Source organism: Callithrix jacchus, chromosome 14 (genome assembly GCF_049354715.1).
Source record: "Callithrix jacchus isolate 240 chromosome 14, calJac240_pri, whole genome shotgun sequence".
In the NCBI taxonomy this organism is placed as follows: Eukaryota; Metazoa; Chordata; class Mammalia; order Primates; family Cebidae; genus Callithrix; species Callithrix jacchus.
Genome location: NC_133515.1, coordinates 41,767,572 through 41,783,429, shown reverse-complemented (window position 1 = coordinate 41,783,429; position 15,858 = coordinate 41,767,572). Strand labels below are relative to the sequence as shown.

Below are 15,858 nucleotides of genomic sequence, written 5' to 3'. Positions count from 1 at the left end.
GCTAGACTGGGGCTGAGAGGAGGCTATGAACCCCAGACTCCTCTCCTTCAGCAGTCTCTGAGTGCACCAGTAGGCATCTAACAAGACACCCTCTCCTCAAAGCCCACAACAATACTCACACTACAGCACATTGTGTTTCTAAAGAGACAGGCTACATTTCATTCTAAGAGCCCATTTCCCTCAAATGATGCATTTAGACATCTCGGGGGAGACAATACATAGCTCCTTGCACCTCTGCGGACGGGAAAGATTTATCATGAATTAATCAGAAGTTTTTATTTTCTAAAAGTATAAAAACACATACAAAAAGGGACACATTCTTGAGAATTGATCACATCATTGTAACACACAGCCCAATGCTCAAGGCCACTATGCAGAAAGTATTGCTCCCAAACCATTAGGAATTTCTATCACCACTCTGCCCTAGACTCTTTATAAGTTACTATGTCTAAAATACACATGGACAAAGAATAAGCTTTATTCAACCAATCTCACAAAAGTAAGGATTGTGCTTCTCTAGGTTCATAAAATATAATTCCAATGCTCTTAGGAAAAAAAACTTGTGTCAGTTCCAGGGAACTTTTCTCCCCAGAAGTTGATTGGTCACTCTCTGTAGAATAAAAGAAAGGAAGGAAAGAAGTTAGATATTCTTGCCATCAGAGGCAGATGCCACTTCTCCCCCCAGCCATGTCACCAAGGAGAATCAGTGTGATCCTACTCAAATCTTGTTCATTTTACTCTGCTTCAGAAACTATGGTCATCATATAAAAAATACTTCCTGAAAGGTTCAGGAAAGAGGATCTGTAATCGATACCTATTATTTCTATAAGACAGATAATCCGTAAGTTCCCACATAGCATAAGGAGAGACCTGGCCCTGAGACACTGATGTACCAGACAGGTGGTGTGGTGCCTGGGGCCCCCACCTGAGGCAGCCACCCTGGATTCTGGGGCCTGCTCCAGAAGCAGCTCCCATCCCACATCAGTCTAGTATGAACCGATCTTTTTGTTTCTGACTTTCAGGGTCCTCTGGGGTGTGGTGAGGGGTGAGAAGGAAACAAGTACAGTGAAGGATATGGCCCTTCAGGCATAGGAGCCAGTCTGGTTTCTTAGAGAATTAGTTGGTAGCATAAAGTTGCAGCACCACTGACTCCACTGGGACTACGGGCAGGGAATGGTGACAAGTTGGAGGCCTCTGACCACCCAAGTGGACAACTCTTATGCTGCAGTCAAACGTTTTCCAGTTTAACAGTTCTAGAGGTATCTGACTCACCAATGAGGGGCATGAAATCACCACCCGGGACTCTGGAATGGAAACCTGACAATTCTGATATTTGGACATTTCCACCATGATATGTCAATGAACTCCTGTATGTGAAATTTGTTTTCACTCCAAATGAACTCATTTGGAAAGGGTCTTACACAATTATGGATGGGGAGCTAAACCTGATTTGAAATGTAATTACAGATGCCTTTTTCCAAATTTCAATACTGGTCCAGTGCACTCTTAAGTTCATTTCCCAAATGCAGTTCATTCTGACTGCATGCTCAACAGGTCAACGTGTTTTCTCCATTTCTCTTTCCCCAATAAATCTGATCCATTCCACTCTAGACAGAGGACCCACTGACCTTTTTATATAGCTGAGCTCGTAGCCGGTATGACTTATACTCTGATTTTCTCTTCTCTTCTTCTCTCTTTTTCTGTACTTCTGGAAGCTGCTCATAAATCCTTGGAAATGGCACCAGTGAAAGGACAGAAAGCAGGGAGTTTACCAGGGTGCAGAGGCATGAGATCTCCTCTCACCACCCCTACAAATGCCTCCTGCTCTCCAGGCGCTCATCCCTCCCAGAAAGGCCCTGGGCCCCATCAGATACTCCTGGCACAGAGAACTCTGGCTTGGGGGCTCACAATATGGAAGGGGAAACAGATAAATACAAACACAATAAAACCCTGCTAATTGCAGTTAGTTACATCTGGGAAAGGAGTGGGATATAGTGGGAAAAAGTGAGATAAACAAGGGAGAGGTGAACTGCTTTCCACTCTATATGCAAAAATGTACTATTGCAACGTAAAATAATGAACAGTGTTACTATTGTATTTGTAAGCACAAGCAAAGTTATAGAAAAGTACTAAAATGGTCACATTTGCAAAATGTTCTAGAGGAGAAGAAGCTTGGTCTGGTGGAAGGCAGTTGGGAAAGACTCTAGAGAGGAAATTAGGGGTAAGTTGGGTCTTAAGAATAGATAGGAGCAGAAAGGGAATGAGGAGAAAGGGAATGAGGAGAAGGGCAGAAGACAGTCAGGGCTGGGGAGAAAATGAGTGTTGGTAAAAATTGAGTCGAGGCTTCCTGAAGAGGAGTGTAAAGGAACAGGTGGGAAACAGTTGGGGGTGCGGGTGAGATGGGCTGTGGAGGAACTTGTGGCCACGTGAAAAATCTGGGCTCTTTTCTGGCAGAGGTTGGGTGTCAATGATTTTAAGTTGGGAAAAACACAAATGTGTGTGTGATAAACATAGTCTCATTGTAAATAAGTTTCCATCAAAATAACAGTTAAATAGATTATGGAATATAACAGAATGTATATGTTACAAGTATGTTTCATGAGTATAAAACAAAAAAGTTTCGGGATTTTTAATGTCATAGGAAAGGTTCACAACATAATGTTGAGTAAAATAAAGGAAGATACAAACTTGTAAATGCAGCATGATGAACAATTTGCGGAAAAAAGTGTGTGTCATCTGGGTCTCTGCAAAATCCCCACACCTCCCGCCAAAAACAGGACTACTGTTAGTCATGTTTAGATGGAAGGACGTAAGTAATATTCATTTTCTTTTTTCTACTTTGCTCTATTTTCCTAGTTTTCTATAATCTAGAAAAAAAATCACTAGATTCATGCAGGGCTCTGTGGGAAACAGATTAGAGAAGGAGAAGTTGTCTCCTCAATGCCACTCTGGAACAAGTGCTTCCAAATAGAAGGGCTACGTTCTTTCCTCTCAAAATCTTTCCTTCTCATGGGAAACTTTAAATATCTTTGGTAGAGGTAGGTGATGACAAAAGATGAGTAACATAAGTTCCAGAGATACAAATCCTTAATAGGACACAATTGAAGGCCAAACACCAGGCTCTAACCCCAGCTGTGACCTTAACTTGTTGGGTTACTTCCCCTCTCTGGGTTGTAGTTTCCTAACTATTAAGAGTGACTACATGGTATTTAAGATCACATTCAACTCTACGATTCTCAGATGGAAACATGTCACTTCCTTGAAAAAAGGCCACACATGAAATAAAATTGAATAGAAGCAACCTAATGAAAATGTATCAGTCTAAAAACTCAAGTCTCTCCAGAAGATGAGTACTACATCCACTCATATATTTCTGGCTGAAAGCACTGATATGTTATAGGAGACGTCCTGCCTGTCTTCCTGTAGGCAAGCTTCCTAGTCCCTTACAGCAGGGACTGCTCTTGCTGAGGTTAGAGTGTAAGTAGCTGCCACACAACAAACCCTGTATAATGTCCCCTAATTCCACTTTGTGACTGAGTTAGAATGAAGCAATGGTTCTCAAATATTTTAGACTTAGGACTTCCTTCACACTCCTAAACTGTGAGGATCCGAATATAGGTTTTATCTATTGATACTGTATTAAAAATTAAAATTAAACATTAAGAAAAACCTTATTTTTAATTTGCTTGAAATAACAATAAGCCTGTGACACGCTAACATAAGAAACCTATATTTTTAATAAAAAATAAAGATGTTTTGCAAAACAAAAAACTTTTGGTGAGAAGTGTGGTGCTGTTTACATTTTTTAGAAAACTCTTTAATGTCTGGTTTAATGGAGACAGCTGGACTCATATTTCCTTCTGTATTAAGTCTGTTGTCACATCTTGCTCTGGATAAGTATACATTAAAAAATCCAGGTTACATACAGATTTTCCATGTACTTGGAAATGAGAGAAGTATTTTATCATTCTTTTCAGGTAATTCTTGATCTTCTTTGATACTACACCCAAACTTGACAAGTGATAGTTTCTTTTCTTTTTTTTTTTTTTTGAGACAGAGTTTTGCACTTGTTGCCCAGGCTGGAGTGCAGTGGTGTGATCTTGACTAACTGCAAACTCCGCCTCCCAGGTTCAGGCAATTCTCCTGATTCAGCCTCCAGAGTAGCTGGGATTACAGGTACCCACCACCACACCCAGTTAATTTTTGTAGTTTTAGTAGAAACGGGGTTTCACTATGTTGACAAGGCTAGTCTTGAACTCCTGACCTCAAGTGATCTGCCCGCCTTGGCCTCCCAAAGTGCTGGGATTACAGGCATGAGCCACCGTGCCTGGCTGACAAGTGGTAGTTTCTTAAAAGTTAGTTGCAAGGTGGAAACTGAAAGAATGTCAGTAAATTTTTTCTATTCTGTTACATTCATCTATCTTGTACTATTTGAATGAATCTTCTATCTACGCCTGATTTTCAAGCAAAAAAGCAACAATCATTTGAAAAATCCTGGCCCAGTGAGTTGTGCAGATCTTCCAAATGTTGACAAATATTTAGATAACATGAAAAACATCACATTTGTTAATGTCACTGCTTATCTAATCAGAAAAGTCTAAGTACTGAGAAGTCATCAAGCCCATGGTGGTGAATACAAGTTTTCTAGAATTCTATTGTTGGCTTGAAAACTCACACATTCTTTGGCAACAAATACTGTCAGACATTTGCCTGAAGTCACAGGTTTGCTTCACTTTCAAGAAAATGTCTGCTACAAATCCAAGTCAGAATAATCGGTTTTCTGTCAGTTACTCTTTCAAGTAAAAGTCATATTCCATGAAAAAGGCAGCTGGTTTAGCTCAGGGCACAAACATGGCACAAGTGCTTTTTCTTATAACAGTCATCATCTTTCACTGTGCAAAGGAATTGATTCCTGTGTACCTCCATTTACACTGCTTCCTTGTACTTCCATCACACTCCTGGAGGGAGGCTGTGCAGGATACAATGCTTACTAGACTAGTAGTTTGGTGCCACTGTCTTGAATAGTGCTAAAACATCAACAGTTTTACTCCTCCCCCATTCCTCTTGCATCATCAGTGCAAATAGTCAACACAGTAAAAAAGACAGAAAACATCCTGGTGTCATTTTGAAATTTGTTTTGACCTTGCAAATCACTTAAAAGAGTCTCAGCAACTTCCAGGGCTCCACAGACCATTCTCTGAGAACCACTAGACTAAAGCATCCCTTTGGATTTGCCTATAAAGGCTGACTAGATAGAGAGTAAAAACAAGATTTCAAGAGGAATGCTTAAAGTTCATGAGATAAATTGTTTTAAAGTATCATTACTTCAGAAGGATTATGCCAAAAAAGAAACTATTCTTATTAAAGCAAGTCTCCAAGGAACGCCTGAAAAAGTCAACTTTAACTTATTCTCTGGCATTCTCACGATCAATAAATGAATTAATTTTTTCAAAATTTATTTGTTATTTTTTAGATACAGAGTCTCAGTCTGTTACCCAGGCCAAGTATAATGGTGTGATCATAGCTCAATGCAGTCTCAAATTCCTGGGCTTAAGAGATCCTCTCACCTAAGACTCCTGAGTAGGTAGGATACAGAAATGTACCACCATACCCAACACTCAAATTAATTAATTAATGAGTAGCTAATGTTCGTTTGTCATGGCACAAAATTAAAAAATTATAAAAAGTCAAAAAATCTACTACATCATTACTACATCAGTTCTCCTTTCCAAAGGCAATCAGTATTATCAGTTTTTTCTGTCTTCCAGGAATATTCTATGCATATAAAAGTATACACATCTACGTAAGCACAAATACTTATTTTTAAAGACCACAAATGGTCACAGTGCTCATATGCTTTAAAAATTTAATTTAAAAAAAGTTTAACTTAAAGTGTTCTGGAGAACACTGTTCTTTCTCACCCTATTGGATCAATTCCTAGAAATGGGATTGCTAAGATAAAAGGTATGGCCCAAATATACATTTAATTTTATTTTAAAATAATCTTTTTCTTTTTTTGACACGGAGTCTCGCTCTGTTGCCCAGACTGGAATAAAGTGGTACCATCTAAGCTCACTGGAATCTCCGCCACCGAGGTTCAAACGGTCCTCCCCACTCAGCCTCCCAAGTAGCTAGGATTACAGGCGTGCACCACCACGCCCAGCTAATTTTTGCACTTTTAGTAGAAATGGGGTTTCACCACGTTGGTCAGGCTGGTCTTCAACTCCTGACTTCAAATGATCCACCTGCCTCAGCCTCCCAAAGTGCTGGGATTACAGATGTCAGCCACCGTGCCTGGCCTAAAATATTCTTTATTTACATTTAGGTTTCTAATACAGAGAAGCCTGACTAAGACATGCAAATTAGTGGGGATTTCTTTTCATCTTTTGCATGTGAGTCATTCATACTACGATGTGCTAATTTTTTTTCAGTGCCATAAGTGAGAAATGACTCTCACAACTTTCTCATGATGTTTAAACTTGAGCATAACACCCTTATTCTAGGTACAAGCCAGAGCTCCTGACAACTTGGTGGCCTGGTTTATACTTCTATACATACTCTTGTTCTCTTGGTCTTACCGTTTGGACCGCTGAATCATTTCCTTCTTGCTGATGGGCTTGTTCTTCTGGGCAGCCAGGAAGACTAAGTAAGAGAAGAAGGGGTTTTCAGTGGACAGTGATTTAAACCAGGAGGGTGTGGTGCAAGAGCTGGGAGAGGGAGCTTCCAGGACTTGGTGCCCCTACCCTGAGCTGGCAAGACTGGGTGGGGAGCAAGGACCAAGGCAAGACTAGGGTAACAGGGACAGCAGCCTAAGGCCCTGAGGACCTAACATTCTGTAGCACAGACTAGACTTTGAATTAAAAAAATGGCCAGTTATTAGGGAAGATTGGATGAAAGAATTAGGTAGTGCTTTGTAGTTTTCACAGCTTTCATTGTTTTATCAAGACCTGCTTATCATAATTGTTAAGAAGGCAGACTCCCGAGCTGCGCACCTGGGTTCAAATCTTAGCTTTTACTTACTAGGTATGTCATCTTAGGAGAGGTACTTAATCTCCCTTTGATTCAGTTTTCTCACTATAAAGTAGAGATAGTAATAGCACCTATCGAGAGTGTTATAAGTGCTAAATGTAAACAGTGCCTGGGCAAGATATAAGGACTATGTGTTTATTATTATTATTATTATTACCATCCTAAGAGATAGACAAGCCTGGAATCAGCCCCATCTTTCAGTAAAATAATATACTTTTGGAACTAACTTGCTCAGAGATCCAGGGCTGGTTTAAGATGCAGTGACCAGGCTAGGGTAACTCGGCTTATTTAGATCATGAATGTGCTGACAACTAAGTTGGGCAGGTTCTGCGAGCTAAGAAGGTTTGAGTCTTGGCAAGCAAAAGGTTGCTGTCAGCCCATGTAACTGACCTAGCTTGGCCTTTAGTAGATCTCTGCAACACAGCAACAGACCTTACCTTCTCTATTCCACTCACAGAAAAGTGAACAGTCAGGGGGTACCTCTCTTGGGCAGTGGGCGCATACAGTTCTGGTGGCTCTGCTGTTCCCTGTCAATGTTGAACAGAGCATCCCGCTCACTCTGTAACATGCTCTGCAGCTTCCTCTCCTGGACTATTAACTTTAGGCGCTTTATCCGCTCCCCAGAGCGGGAGATGAAGTCAGGTCTGTGAAGCTGAAGTGATTCCTAAAGAAAAAAAAAAAAAGAAAATGCCAAGCCTCACATTAATGATGCAATCTCCAAATGCCTAGAAAAACACCACCTGCCCAAGAGGTTTGAGGAAGCCTGATTCAAATGCTGAGAAAATTTCTAGACAATCCTTGGACACCTCTCTGTAGGGAGGACTCCAGCAGGGAACCTGTAGAGATCAAAGACGGGCCTTCAGCAAGGCCAGGAATTAAGACTATGGCAATTATAACTCTCCCAAATGTCAATGCAATACAGCTCTCCCATACTGCTATTTTAAAGATCTATTTGAACAAATATATCATTAAATAACATTTCCTTTATCCCCCAAGGGACATATAAGAAGAGACTTGGTTTCCTTTAAATCCCGCATGGAGCAGGAACAGGAGTTGTGGAATTGGAGGAACGCCCATAAGGCTCCACAAGCCTCAGGCCTCTGGACCTTCCACATACAGGGACCCACAAACCCGATGAGCAAAGCTGCAAATCCTCCCTCCTGTGGCTTTGACCCCAGATCCTGAGTCAGGTGATGTACCATCTAGAATGGTTAAGAGTAAGGCAGCCTTTGATGAATGATGAGAAACCCAGCTCTCATGTGTGAAAACAGGTGCCGGGAAAGAGGGTCTCAGGCCTAAACCTCAGCTTGCCAAGTCACAGAAGGAGGATCCCTGTGCCTTGCCCTTCTTCTCCCTACAGGTAGGGCTAAAGTTAAGTCAGTGTCACTGCACCTGCAGGGTTGCTCTCACAAATGGCTTCAGTGTATCTCTGCCATCCTCTCTGCGTGGGCCTGCCAGGGAGCCCCGACCATCCAGGTGCTGCCCCTGCCAGTTCTGCTCCCGCAGTGGCTCCCTCCAGGGCTTGGTCTTGGTTAATGGTTCAAACCAGGAGACGCCAGGGCCACACATCTTGGGCATGTTTTCCTTCTTTGATCCAGACTCCACGTTTTCCACGGGAACAAACCAGGAAACTCCTGCAATAAATAGTTTTTAGATGAAAAAAAGATTTTTCATTTTTTATAGCCCTATCCAACTCTCATCAAGGACAGACTCTCAGGGGTCTCAGCTGTTGGCAGCCACAGGGTGCCCTTGAGTCTGGCTTCACTGCAGGGATGACTGTGTAACTGCAGTGCTGAAAACCTGACAAGGTGTTGGCTGGGGGTAGGTGGGGTCTACACAGAGTCACTTGGAAACACAGAGTCAGCATCACAGGGGACTTGAAATTCACTAGTTTCTCTACTACAAGATCTTAAATGAGAAACTGACCTTCATGGGAATTCTCCTTGTTCCTTTTTAACTTTCTGTCCACAGGATAAGTGGTAAAGAGCATTTTCTCTTCATGTTTTTCTTCTGACCAAGAAGTCACATCACTGTCATCTTCCAATTTAGCCTCACTGGAACTTGGGGTTGGGAAAGTCATCCCAACATCTCGAGTGTTTTTTTTGGCACCATTCACAATCTCCAAGTTACCTGAGGGGAAGGATCGCAGGTGTCTGGGAGTAGCCTTGAGGCTGAGTTGATTTATTCAGGTGAATAAGGTTTATTCAAGTAAGTAAGTAAACCCTTTTTAATGCTTCAAAAATGCAATGCCTTTGTGTGGGATGGAGGGATAGGAAGAGAGAGAGAGAGAGAGAGATTAAAAGGGAGGACAGGGGAGAGTTGGAAGGGAAAAGAGGAAGAAGAAAAAAGAAAGCGTTTTTATTTGTAAGTAATTTTAGGTGTTAGAGGGAAAGAAGAATGAATATGGGTTCAAAGGGTAAAGGATTTCAGCTCTGATCCCAAGTGAGAAAGACAATAAATACTTAGAGTCCTTTTGGCAGTCACCCAGGTAAGGAAGAGGTTAACAGAAGTAAAGACAGGATTTGAGGGGAAGAAACAAATCAAGATAAAAGTTTATTTACTTTTATTTTGTGAAACCAAAAGGTATAGAAAGGCAATCACTAAAAATTCTCCTTTCCACTTCTGGTCTCCATTTACTCTGTTCACAGCCCCATATGGTCCCAGAGAATTCATTTTGCACATTTAAGCAATCTCTTTCTGTTATTTAAAAAAAATTTATATTGCAGTGTACTATACACTGTTCTGTACCTTTTCTTAAAATCAATTATATGCCTTGGAGATCTTTCTCCAAGTACAGAGAGAGATTAGTACAGAGAGAGCTTCCTCATTCTATGTAGAATTTCATTCACTATCTAGATAGACAATAATTTATGTAGTCATTAAACTATTCAGGGACAACTAAATTCATTTTAATCCCCTGCTATAACAAATAATGTTTCTGTGGTTACTTTTGTACACTATTTTGCATATATGCAAGTATTATCTATAGGTTAAATTCCACATATGCATAGTGTATCTATAGAGTCCATTTCAAAAGTAAAAATGCTGAAACTAATTTTGATAGGAACTGTCAAATTACCTCTCGCAGTGAATCAACTTCTACTCCTACTGGAATATACAAGGGAATCCATTTCCCTACACTCTTGCCCACAAACTTGCCATCAAACTTGAATTTTTGCCAATCTGATACGAGGAAAATTGGCGGTTGGATATAGTTTTATCTTCATGCCCTTTATTATGATTGAGGCTGTGTATCTTACATGTTTAAGAGCTATTTCAATTTATTTCAATGAAAAAGTTTAGAGTCAAGTAATTACCTGCTTGTATGCCCTTGTTTAACATGTGTACATTTTGCTTGTTGCAAAGAGTAGAGTTCGAGCTCAGGAAACTACTGACAGAAGAGGAAATAGAGTCAGAAGAAATCACATGGTTTTCTACCTAGAAAAATAAAAGAAATCTTGTTATTATTACCTACAGTCAATGTCACAGTTACCCACAGGATAAGCCAACAAGTCCTCTTTCTAATCCAATTCAAACTGTTGAGATGCATTTAGAGGAAGCTTGAGATAATGTGAACATGCTGCCTTGTATCCGTGATAGGGAGGAGAATGTTGTATAGGACTTCAGCTGTTGTAAGGTGGTAAGATGAAAAAAGCCTGGCTATTTTCACTGGGCTTGGAAAAACTCTGAAGAGAATGCTAGCTAAACATTAGTCTGATGCATCTTCAGAATGAAATTCTGAAGTGACACCTGCACATAATTTTCATGTGATATAAAGAGGCCTGGAGATAGCTAAAAAAAGTGATGAGCTGAAGAAATTGCTCTCCAATTAAAGGCAGACTCAGACACATATACTAAGACAAACAGCAAAGACCCGCAAGGCTCATGAGATGTCCTGATGAGCAGTGTATTGCAAAAAGTATTAGAGAGTCCCAAAGGCCTTTTAATTATGTTCAGAGCAAGGAGAGCAATGAAGGCAGTTTCAAGGATTGCAGCTGATGGTGCAATGTTGGTGGATGACAAAAAAATTAACAAGATATAGCTGAACAAATACTATAGTGTAAAATAGTATTTCTTAAACTTGTTAATTGTTAATATGTCCAAGGACAGAGAGAAGCTAACCCAGAATAATGAATTGGAATCTCTGGGGCGGGGGTGGGTCTGGGCATCTATATTTTGAATAAATGCCAGGGAATTTTCTACTTAGGCAGGTCTGGTGGAGGTAAATTAAAGCCTGGGTGAAGATAGGAAACTGAGCATATCTGATCCCTCAAACTAGATAAACCATATTCCAGAGTTATAAACAAATTTGTAACAGAATTTTGGAGAGGAAGATCTATGTTAGACATTTGAAGAAAGGAAACACTTTGATTTTCAGAAAGGTAGGTATTGCAAATTAGTGGGCTGAACATTGATGACATGTACAATTTAGGATGGATCACAAATTGAACAATTTGCAAGGAACTGATGAAAAAAAGATGAGCACATTTAAGCCAGGCTCAGTCAGGCAGGCAGAGCATGCCCTGCCAGGTTAGCCTTGTTTTCTCTAGCTGATAAGGTCATTTTACTGGTGAAACAAAAGAACATGTAGCATTCTATACATAGATTTGGACAAAATGCCAAAACATTTCATGGCATCTTTGAGGACAAGATGGAGTTATATGGACTGGATGATAATACAAGTTGATAGAACCATAACTGGTTGAACTAACCTTACCCAAATATAATTTCAACACAGAGAGATGTCTTCACTGAGTGGTACATCTTGCGTTTGACAACAAATAGTTACTAAGCAATTACTGTGTGCAATCACTGGATTTGGTGCTGGCTACTCCTTAAGATTTTACACATCAGTGTCTTGGAGGTATGGAAAGCAGGAGAATTTCCATACAATACACATAAAGGAGGGCCTCTGTCAGGATCCCAAATGATAACAGGAATGATGGGCTAAATCAGTGCATGTTTAGTAGGGGTAATTTTAACAGTCTGTTCATTAGGCAGGAGAAATGGCAGCAACTCTGATGCAGGAAAAAAAAAAACCTCTTTGTCTGGATTCCAAACAAGGCCAGTTTCAGGTCTTTCCTTTATTAGGCAAGCTACAACCTCTTTGTGTCAGTCTGCCCATCTAGAAAAGGAAACAAAACCTGCATTTCAGAAAGAACAGATGATTTAGATAGTAAAATATAAAACTAGAGACTACCATGTTGTTAAAAAAATCTTTTTATTTTTTTCCTTAAAAGAAAGGAACATGAAAAAGAAGTAACTGATATAAAATACATTATACCTTCTCTGTAGCTATAAAAGAGAGGAAGAAAGCATGTTAGGTACTAAAAAAGGTAAAAAGTACATGTTGGTGTTTGCTTTTTTATTTATAAAATGTCTCTGAAAGAAAAGAATCCAGATTGAAAGGAAGAAGTGAAACTGGTTTTATTTACGAATGGCAAGATCTTCTCTGTAAAAAATACTAAGAAATCCACAAAGAATTAGAATTAATAAACAAATTCAGCCAGGTTGCAGACTGCAAGATTAATAAGATAAAAAAATCAACTGTATTCCTATATTCTAGCAAGTAAACTTAAAAATAAAATTAACAATCTCACTCACAATAGCATCAAAAAGAATAAAATATTTAGGAATAAAGTTAACAAGAGAAGTGCAAGGTTTGCACATTAAAAACTAGAAAACATTGCTGGGAGAGATCAGAGATCTATTCACCATACATGGATTGGAAGTCTCAAAATTGTTAGGATGGCAATTATCCCCAAATGAATCTGTAGATTCTACACAATCTCTATCAAAATTCCAGCAAGGATTTTTGACGAAATTTGCAAGGTGATCTCAACTTTATATGGGAATGGCAAGGACCACAAGGGCCAAAAGTTATTGGAAAAAAAAAAAGAAAAGTAGAGGACTTACATTTCCTGATTTCAAATCTTATAAAGTTATATCACAAATCAAATCAAGGCATTGTGTTGATAGAAGGATACAAACTGGCTGGGCGCAGTAGCTCAGGCTTGTAATCCCAGCACTTTGGGAGGCCGAGGCAAGGGAATCACGAGGTCAGGAACTTGAGACCAGCCTGGCCAATATGGTGAAACCCTGTCTCTACTAAAAATACAAAAATTAGTGCGCCTGTAGTCCCAGCTACTTAGGAGGCTGAGGAAGAAGAATCACTTCAACGCAAGAGGCGGAGGTTGCAGTGAGCTGAGATCGCGCCACTGCACTCCAGCCTGGGTGACAGAGCCAGACTCCATCTCAAAAAAAAAAAAAAAAAAAAGAAAAAAAAGGATAACAGACATAGACAAATCAATCAATGGAACAGAATGAAAATTCCAAATGAAACCTTACATATGTGATCAACTAGTGTTCAACAAAGGGGCCAAAGCAACTAACTGGAGAAAATAATACTATTTTGAATAAATGATGCTGGGACAATTAAATATCCCTGTTCAAAGAGATAAGTTTAGACAACACACTGTACACAAAAATGTGCTAAAAATGGATGGTAGACCTAAACATAAGTAAAACAATAAACTTTTAATAAAAAACATAGGAGAAAATCTTTGTGACTTTGGTTAGGCAAACAGTTCTTGAATATAACACCCCAAGTACAGTCCACAATCCATACAAGAAAAGTAGTTTAAACTGGACTTCATCATTACTGTATTAAAACCATTTGCACTTCAAAAGACACTGTTTTAAATTAAAAGGTCAAGCCATAGCCTGGGAGAAATTATTTACAAAATTGCATCTGATAAAGGACTTTTAATCAGAGTATATAGAGAGCTTTTTCAACTCAGTAGGAAGATAACCTAATTTTAAAATAAGCCAAAGATTTAAAAAGACACTTCATCAAAGAATATACAAGAGTGGCCAATAAACACACGAAAAGATGTTCAACATCATCAGTCATTAGGAAAATTCAAATTAAACTCACAATAAGATACCATTTCATACCCACTAGAATGGCTATAAACAAAAAGGTGGACCATAGCAAGTGTTGACAAGGAAGTGGAGAAATTGAAACCCTCACACATTGCAAGCAAGAATGTAAAATGATACAGCCACTTTTGAAAATACTTTGGCAATTTCTTAAAAAGTTAAACGTAAACCTATCCTATGACCTAGCAATTTCACTCCGGAGTAAAAACCCCAAAGAAATGAAAATGTATGCCCACACAAAACTTTTGCACAAATGTTAATAGCAGCATTCACATTATCCAAAAAAAATCAAACAATCCAAAGGTCCATCAACTGAAAGATAAGCAAAATATGGTATATCCAAAAAACAGAATACTATTCAGCAACAAAAAGGAACCACTGAGACATACAACATGGAAGAACCCTGAAATCATTGTTAACAAAAAAAGGCAGATGCAAAAGACCACATCTGATGCTGTGTATATAAAATCTCCAGAAGAGGCAGAAGGCAGAAGAGGGGTTGCCTGGGGCTGGGAACCAGGATTGACTGTAAAGAGGCACAAGGGACCTTTTGGTAGTGACAGAAACGTTCTAAAACTGGATTGTGGTGATGACTATACAACTCTGAACACTTAAAATGGATGAAATTTTATTGTATGCCTCTGGAAAGGAGTGCTGGGTGCTGGGGAACAGGATTAAGAAGGACACTCTTGATCAAATATTTTGTACTATGTGGTTGTACTGTATTATCAGTTCAAGAAATGAATAAACAAAACAAAAACTTGTGGGGAAGCGTGTGGCAGTAAAGATTTAAGGAGTTCAACAGGAATAAAATATGTTAGGTCACAGACATGGTCCAGTCACTGAAAGGAAGGTGACAAGTTGTGTCAGTCAACACGCTCTCACCACCCGAAGCACCCGAAGTTTAGTTGAGAGGGACATGTTTAAGAATAAGATACCAACAAACTTACACCCAGGGAGCTGCCAAACTCAGAAAGGACAGTAGAAACCACGGCCCATGCAGAACAGTTCATGGAGTGAAGACCTGAGAAAAAACACATAAGGAAAGGAGGTGGGGGCCCCAGAGGCAGAGAGGTAGGCCTGTTACCCGTGCCTTCAGAGAGCAGCTCTGAGGGCAGAGCCAGGTATTCCAATGCAAGGAGATATTGGATCTAAGTCAAAGCCTTTGATAACTGGAGCCTTAGGCAAATGGAACTGACTGACACAAAAGCAGCACATGAGAGGTAGAGCTACTAGAGGGTGGCCTGCCATTTGCTGCAGATGCAGCAGAATTGTTGATGGTAGTGGGTAGGACCACAGGACTCCTATGGTTCCTTCGAAGCCTGAGGTTCTGTAAACATTCTGCACAAGCAGTCATGGTGCATACCACAGAGTGGGAAAAAAACAAATTACACTGGATTATATGAGGAGCCTTGAAATGTTTCCGTTTTCATTTCAAATTCTTTTTCATTGAGTAATTCTTACCTATGAAAAGGTAAACATTTAAAAACAGAAATCAGTCTAAGAATAAATTCTCAACACAATAAAATTATCCAGCCCTGCAGGAAGATGACAATCAAAGAGAGACAAAAACAAGTGTTATTAGGATGTGGAGAAAACCCTCCCATACAGCTGGTGGGAATGTAAAATGCTGTCATTGTGGAAAAGTCTGGCGGTTCCTCAAATAGTTAAACATAGAGTTGTCATATGATTAATTCCACTCCTAGGTATATACCCAAGAGAAATGAAAACACATGCCTTCAAAAAAAAAAAAAACTTACATGACTGTTCATAGCAGTTTTGTTCATAATAGTTAAAAAATAGAAATAACACAAATGTCTATGAACTGATGAATAGATACAAACAATGTGGTATATTCATACAATGGAATGGTCTTTGGCCATTAAA

General features: G+C 39.6%; 1 protein-coding gene across 12 annotated transcripts in view; it reads right to left on the bottom strand.

Moving 5' to 3' along the window:
• Nucleotides 1-250: 250 nt before the first annotated feature.
• Nucleotides 251-15,858, bottom strand: part of ALMS1 (ALMS1 centrosome and basal body associated protein) — a 225,484-nt gene continuing 209,876 nt past the window's right edge. For 9 of the 12 annotated variants that reach the window (XR_013526474.1, XR_013526475.1, XM_035272302.3 and 6 more), the window contains 7 exons: nt 10,347-10,467; nt 8,956-9,159; nt 8,422-8,663; nt 7,510-7,693; nt 6,579-6,642; nt 1,629-1,728; nt 251-610 (listed from right to left, as the gene is read on the bottom strand). Coding sequence is in view for 7 of the 12 variants with exons in the window: in XM_035272302.3 (XP_035128193.3) it covers nt 566-610; nt 1,629-1,728; nt 6,579-6,642; nt 7,510-7,693; nt 8,422-8,663; nt 8,956-9,159; nt 10,347-10,467 (960 nt within the window). In the remaining 5 variants the exon portion in view is untranslated. Of the gene's footprint in view, nt 611-1,628; nt 1,729-6,578; nt 6,643-7,466; nt 7,694-8,421; nt 8,664-8,955; nt 9,160-10,346; nt 10,468-15,858 lie in introns of all 12 variants that reach the window. The other 3 variants (XR_004733517.3, XR_013526473.1, XR_008476280.2) reach the window with 2 other exon arrangements.